Genomic DNA, 7,221 nt, shown 5'->3' with positions numbered 1-7,221 from the left:
TGCAAAAGAAGCAGACGATTTTATTAAATTCTGCTGGAGAAAGAGAATATTTTAAATTTATTATTCAGCAACCTGAACAAAGCTTTGAATGTGCATGAGTTCGCATACTGCTAGCACCCAGAGAACCAGTCAAAACCGGCATTTGTCATTAGTTCAGACAGTATTTGAGCATAAAATGGTTCGTATACTAAACAGTATCAGTAAGATTAAACTAAGACTAAACTAAACCCTTCTATAAACAAATGTCACAGGACTCTTACAGACTTCCAGATCTGCTGAAGGTATATATAAAGTAGGTGCAAAGAATAACATAAAGGTAACTTGGTATGTACACATCTTAAAATAAGAGTCAATTGCCTAATGCATAAGTTTAGCAATATTTCAACAGCACCTCTTTTCTGATCTCTTCTACGTACTCCTGTTGCAGCCGCGCCTGCTCCTTTTAGTCTTCTCACCTTTCTAAAGTTGTGCAAGTCTTGAGCAGCCTGGCAACCCGCCTCCCTTTTTCAATCAGCAATCATTTAGGTGTTTTTTCTGTAGCCTGACATATAGGTAGAAATGTAGATAATGAAACCGTAGGGCTCACTTTTTTCCTGATGCTAGTTTGTGCATTAAAAAAAACAACTCTTAAAGCACAGTATACATTTTACTTCAACGAATTTTAATACCCTTCTGCAATCAGTACAATTAACTGTAAGTTCAATAACTTACTTCATTGCCTCAGAGCCTTCTTTTCCCATTAAATTAATCACAAGATGGAAAGGGTCAATATTCTCATCAAGATTCAGCAGATAGTTATGACAGGTAGCGATTGGTAGACTCAGTCAAACCACTATAAAGATGACTGTTATTAATAACCTATAATAACCTAAAAGAATTGTTTTCAAAATAGTATGACCTGAAAGAGAAATTAAACTAATCTTTCTAAATATTAATAAGATTTAAAGATTCTGACAAACATCATGGCACTGTTTCCCAACTTGTTCTGAGCAGGAAAACAGAAGTCTGCTTGAGTGGGTACTCTGCAAAAAGTTTGGGGTTTATTTATTCATTTATTTAAAAGTCCCTTCCTTTGATTGAAATCTTTCACTGACACAAGAGAGGCTGACAGTCCATTAATTAAATCTCACAACAGTATATTAATCCCTTCCATGAATACACACCCTAAGCAGAACTGTACACTTGATACCCTCCCCCTGCGTTTTTCCTCTATATTTTTTATATTTCACGATTGTTTGCTATTTTTATTTCAACAAAAGACATCATTTCCAAAAATAGATATTTTTCTTCAATGCCCTGATACACAGGGAAATATCTCAGGAACATGTTCTGTTTTAAACCTAGTAAACCTAGTGTCAAGTTTCTCATTTGCCCTTTAACTACTCTTTGCTTTTCCTCTGCACTTGAAGATCTAAGTCTAGTAAAAATGATTCTTCACACCATCTCCCAATACCTGAGCACAACCACTTAAATCCTTGCTCTAATTATCAACAACAGGCATTCAGAGATTACTTTAAAATCCAAGGTTCCAGTGTAATACCCGTCTTTTCAACTGCTCTACCTCAATAAAACTGTGCTCACTTCAATTTTTCCTCATCGTAGTTTTGTTGTAGTGAACAGAATTCTAAGAACTCAAGGTCAGCAAACGTAATTGAAGTATAAATACTGAAAGCTTTGCTAACACATAATGGGTTTTCAAGATTTCTGTAGAAACAGCCAAACTGAAACTACTGGATCAACTAAGCAAAGGCACATGCCCTACTAATACTTTCGAGTACTTTTAAAATAAAAAAGAAAAGCTATTTTAATGATTAAGACAAGATTTCACTATTTTATCCATTGCTCTAACCTTCAGAAGCTCAACATGTTATACATATATACTACAAGGAAAAAACTTTTAATTATCTCTGCTTCAATAAAAAAAAAACCCAACCCAAACCAACTTATTTCAACACAGAATTCTCAAACACCAATATGAAGAAAATACGAAATACTTTGAATAGTCACGTTGTTTTTATGGCTTTTGATAAACCAAAGCCCCCAAATTTTATAGGCAGATGCAAAATCTACCACCTGAAAGGCAGCATAAAGAGCTAACGCCAAGACCTTAGCTAACTGAGACAATTAAGCGAGAAACTTTACTTTTTCTTTGCCACTCAAATTACATTAAACTTCCCTCAAACCAATGCTTCCCTACTGCACTAAAAGGTAGGATAGATATTTTGATATTTGTATAAACCCAATAAAGAAGAGAAATAAGTTGAGATGCAGGTGGCAGTTGATACAGACTATTGATAGGCAGTTAAAAGGCTACAACACAAAACGGCTAGGAGGGATGCCAAGTTTACCACAGAAGGGAATGACAATTAATAAGTGCGCTGGAAAGTGCCTGACTGCAGGATACCGTTTATTCTCATGTTCTTTTAATAAACAAAAGAGAACTGGTTAGAACTACTGCCAGAGCCTCACTGCTCTTCCTGGTAAACTGTATTTCTCCCCCCTGCCTCACAAGTCCCTTTTTAGTAAGAGCCAAGGTCTTTATGACAGAAGCCCTACTTCTTATGAAAAGCAAGCAACTTAGAACTTCTAATGATTGAATTGCGTCACCTAAATCTCTTACAATTCTCCCTCCTTTCAGGGGGAAACAATACATTATTACTACTGTGTCGTTTTGGAGGACATCTCACAGAAATCTACCTTCCTTTTGCGCATCTATTGAAGAGGCCTCTTGTCAAGCCGACATTCTAATGAAGACTGGACATTAATCTCAGACATCACCAAGAGTTTGTCTCCTTAACAAGACTAGGCCAGCATACCCTATTTTTTTCTTTTTGTTTGCTTTGTTATAAATGCCTCAATTCTCCTTGTCTCAAGGTCTTAGAGTTGCTGCCAGGGGCTTGGGTAGAATCACTAATATACAGCCTTAGGTGAGTCAAAAATAAATACGACAAATTTAAGCAATCATTTCGCCATCCCTTCATAAATCAGCAGCAGCAGTAACTGGTACAGACCCATCAGAGTCCCACTACAATACAGATTTTCAACAAACCTTAAGTTTTATCAATAAAGCACAGTTCAGTTGCTTTGTTGATCAAAGTGCATTAGAGTTCCTGTTTCTTTCCACTAACCACAGTGGAGTCAGACGCAACAGGAACTTTATTACTTCCAGCAAAAACAGAATCAAAAGCAGCTTCCTGCTCCTCTAGAGTCACAGCAGCAGTGGATCCTCTAACAGCTGACCTGGTAAAGGCTGGCCGTTTCTCTTTAATCCTTTCCAGGTCCACTGTTTTCCTACCTCTTCTTTTGCCCAGGATTTTGATGTAATTAGCTGGCACAAGTCCTGTTGTTTGGCCATCAAAGCTAGCCAAAAGCCAACCACGGATCTTGGGTTGTTGTTCTGAAGAAGAAAATGCAAATGCCTTAAGTTACAAAAGAATTCAAAACATACCGCAGCTGAGGCACAAATATACCAGAAGGTAGACAACACAACAGTCACCCAGAGAAAATAACTCTGTGATAAAAGGCAAATACAAACTACTTCACAAGAGAAATGACCAGGATCTGCACTGGTGAGGTGAGCTGAGGAGTACTGTGAAGTACAAGTTGTTTTGAAATCAATGACACCACCATATTGCAAATGCCTAGGGATCTTCACAGTGTGAGGAAAAGGTAACCACAAGGGTAACCACAAAGCACACCCTGAATAAGTTTAGGCTGTGTCATATCTTAGGGAAATTGAATAAAACTACTCAGTAAGTTTTATTACAATGCAAGTAATAACTTATGGAAAAAAAAAATCAGTGTGGATGAGGAGTTTGGTCAAGTAAGGTGGGGTTTCTTTTTGTTTTCATTTTCAGACTCTAACAATATGACTTACTTCATGTGTGATTAGAAAATAGATACAAAAGTAGAAGTTTACCTTTGGGTGCTAATCTTAGCATGTCACCAGCACGGAAAGAAATTTCTTCGTCTGAGAGAGCGCTGAAATCATATTCTGCCCTTCCAACTACATGATCATCTTCTCCACTCGCCCAGTTACTAGATACTGTTTCCAAAAAGAAATTAAAACTGTATCTGCTTAGAATTTAAAGCTTGGTGTTTTTTTTAAAAGGAAAATTAAGAAAACACCTTAACTTCCTTGCTAAAACTTCTCCAACAGAGAACTGACAGGAGTTACACAAACAAAGCACCATTTGTTGAGACAATCCAACCAATACTTTTCCTCCCACCCCAGCTGCCACATCTAATACAAAGGAAACAGAAATAGAAAGGAACCATGACTTTGGAATCACACAAAGCTTACTAAACTGCATCCTGACTGAACAACAAGCTACTTAAACAGGTGCTACTTGTATCACACGCATGAAATTGCACCCTTGTATCTATTAACTTGTTACTTCAGTGTAAGATTAATCACTCTACATTTGATAACAAAAGCAACAATATATACTTCTCTTGTGCTGCAGATCATCTTTACCTGTTTCTTCGTCACTGTATGTAGAAAGCAGTTTCCAGATCAGATAGGGACCTCCCATTACAACAGCAAAGAACAAGAAAATGGGCCAAGATTTCGCAGAGTTAGCCACCTTGTCTTCAAGGCCAACACGAGATACTGTCCCCTCACTTTCAGCCCACAAATCCTCATTCTCAGAGCTCTTCCGCAGACCTAGTAATCGTTGTAGACGTAGGTAGAGATATCTTATAGTTCTCACTAAAGCAAAAGCTGAAAACACCTTTGTGAAGTGTACTTTGAGGCGGGAGAAGTGGTTGGCTACATCCAACACAGCTCTGAAACTGTTGTACACAGCTGAAAAGGTAGCATCCATCATCATGCTGACCGAGGCAAATGCATGCACAATACTTTCAATGGACTGAAATGCACCTCTGCTGCTCTCTTCAGCCTGCTGAACAAACCTGCTGGGAGGAATATCATCTGTACGAAAGCGGTTATAACCCAAACCACCATATCCATAGCTGTAAGGACTATAGCTTCCATAAAAAGAGGTTCCATGTGAACCATAGCCTGGAGAAAAAGAGCTACTATATGCTGGCCTAAAAGTGCTCAGACTGCTGCTTCCTGTTTGGTGTGATGGTCTTGGCAAAATAGGTGGAGGTATTCGTGCAACTGTGGGTGGTCCAGGCCTGGTCAGCAGGTTGTCCCCCAAGTCAGCAGACCTAAACAAATGCAAACAGACAAGATCAATACTCATAACAAGCTTATATTTTCATTTCCCCAGAGTTCTTGGTTAACTTTATAAACATGAGGGCGTGTTTCAGTAGGGCTAGGATAGGGAACCTGGCAGACAAACACTCACTACGTTGCACAACGTTTGTGGGAAGTAAAAATTTTCGTCAGAAAGTACATGTCTTTCAGGGGAAAAAACCATAATGAGATATTCAGTGTAAATGTGGAACTGCAGCATATCTGAAACAGAATGAAACTTTTTCCATGTGTTTGTTTATTTTATTGACTGAGAAAGCATGACATGGTACATTTAGATCCATCAAATCTGATGCTGTAACACCTAAGTAATTTTTCTGCACACAAAAGCCTCTCATACACACTATCAGGAATATTTATGAACTTCACAGTTTGAAAGCTGCAATGAGCCAATGATACAGAAGGAAGGAATTTTGAGAGCTCCTTTCAATCCACCCTTAGAGAAAAGGGTGATGTGATCTAATTGGGAGCCAAGGAATTATCAACAACACATGCAAGAGCTTTGGGCCCCCCGTTTTCCCTCTCTCCCCAAACTATCTAATTACCTTTATGTAGCACGTGTATGCCTACAAATTTAAGTCATTTTACCTATGCCATTCACAAGTACTAGACTGGTATTTGAATCCTGTCAAGCAGTTGTCCAACTTCCACTGCTTCATTAAAAAGTTAATCACTTTTATTATCCTAAAAGTCAAACATTTTGGTCATTTCCCATGTTTACTGCCTCATCCCATGACTTCCCACTTCTGTAGTCCATTAAATTAAAAAAAAAAAAAAAAAGGAGAAAAGCCAAGTTTGAATTGCTACGGAACTGCTTCCTTCTGCACTGCTTTCACTGTGAAGCATGCTTGCCATTCTATTTCCGTATAAGGTAGGGAACAGATTCCTCTCAGCAAAACTTCCAGGTTTCCACAGCAAAGGATAATATTTATATCTTTACACTGTTTGGCTTTTCCATTATAGGCTTTAACTCTCTTAGCAGTTAAAAACAGAAGCAAAAATAAGTTGTCATTATCACAGAAAACAGAGGTACTGTAATTTATTAAATCACAGTACAACCCCCTCCCCCATAGTCAACTTTGGACACCTCACTTTAAAGCTGCTCGAAGCATTTTAAAATAAGCTAGATAACACTACCAAAAAAAATTAACATCAAACTTCTTGCTCAGCAAGCTTCAGCTTGCAACGAAAGCAGAGAAGTCTGTTGAATGTTTAGTTTTGAGGTAACCTTTTGCCCAGTTTCAGCTTGCTGCAATTGCAATCGCTAGTATCAAATGAGAAACAAGACTGATCTTCAACGGCCAAGCTTTCCTACACTTCTGGTAAAAGGGAAGGAGTTTACAAACACCAGCTGTACAACATCCTTCTCCACGAGCAGGTTGGATTTCCTGGAAAAACTCAGACTCCCGGGTGAACACAGACATGCATCCTTCCCAACTCCTGGGGACGACGGCACCCTGCAGCTCCGCTCCCAGAGAGGCAGGCACAGATATATAACTCCCAGGAACGGGCACCCGCACTTGGCCCACCGATGGCCATACGTACAGCTTTACCTCCACCGCATTAACCGCGCAGCGTGCTACAGACACTCTCCTCACTTAGAAGGGGGATCCACCAGAGACCCCACCCCAAACAAGCCCTCGGCAACCCCCCCCAGCGGATAACCCGCCCCCTTGGGCCACCCAAACCGACAAACCCCCCGCAAGCTCGGCTCGGCTCAGCCACAGCCCGGCTGGGCCCAGCCTTTGAGCCCGACTCGGGGGAGAAGGCCAAGGCGGGAGGCCTGAAGGAGAGGGGGACTCAGCCGCCCTGAGGGAGGAACCCCCAACCCCGCCACAGGCAGGGGAGCCCGGGGGCCCGGCGCACGCACTCACTGGAAGGCCGGCGCCACCGTGCCCACCAGCCGCCGGTTCTCCCAGGGCTTGGGAGGCGGCGGCGGCGACGCCATCTCCGCCTGGCTGCGGGACCCGCTCTGCCCCCGCCCCGCTCCTCCACCCGCC

The 7,221-nt window shown here is 40.8% G+C and overlaps 1 protein-coding gene across 2 annotated transcripts; it reads right to left on the bottom strand.

The window, feature by feature from the left end:
• PEX13 (peroxisomal biogenesis factor 13) lies at positions 1-7,221 on the bottom strand. Of its 2 annotated transcripts, none has more exons than XM_075088172.1 (4): positions 7,096-7,221; positions 4,451-5,175; positions 3,920-4,045; positions 1-3,397 (listed from the first exon to the last, which is right to left on the bottom strand). In XM_075088172.1, exons 1-4 carry the CDS (start codon positions 7,167-7,169, stop codon positions 3,102-3,104), a joined length of 1,221 nt encoding a protein of 406 aa, XP_074944273.1. In that variant the 5' UTR covers positions 7,170-7,221; the 3' UTR covers positions 1-3,101. The 2 variants fall into 2 exon arrangements, with proteins under 2 accessions (XP_074944273.1, XP_074944274.1); XM_075088173.1 differs by having other exon boundaries at positions 4,478-5,175.

The sequence above is a fragment of the Phalacrocorax aristotelis genome, chromosome 3, assembly GCF_949628215.1.
Source record: "Phalacrocorax aristotelis chromosome 3, bGulAri2.1, whole genome shotgun sequence".
Classification (NCBI taxonomy): Eukaryota; Metazoa; Chordata; class Aves; order Suliformes; family Phalacrocoracidae; genus Phalacrocorax; species Phalacrocorax aristotelis.
The sequence above is the reverse complement of the archived record's forward strand: the minus strand, read 5'-3'. Positions and strand labels throughout refer to the sequence as shown.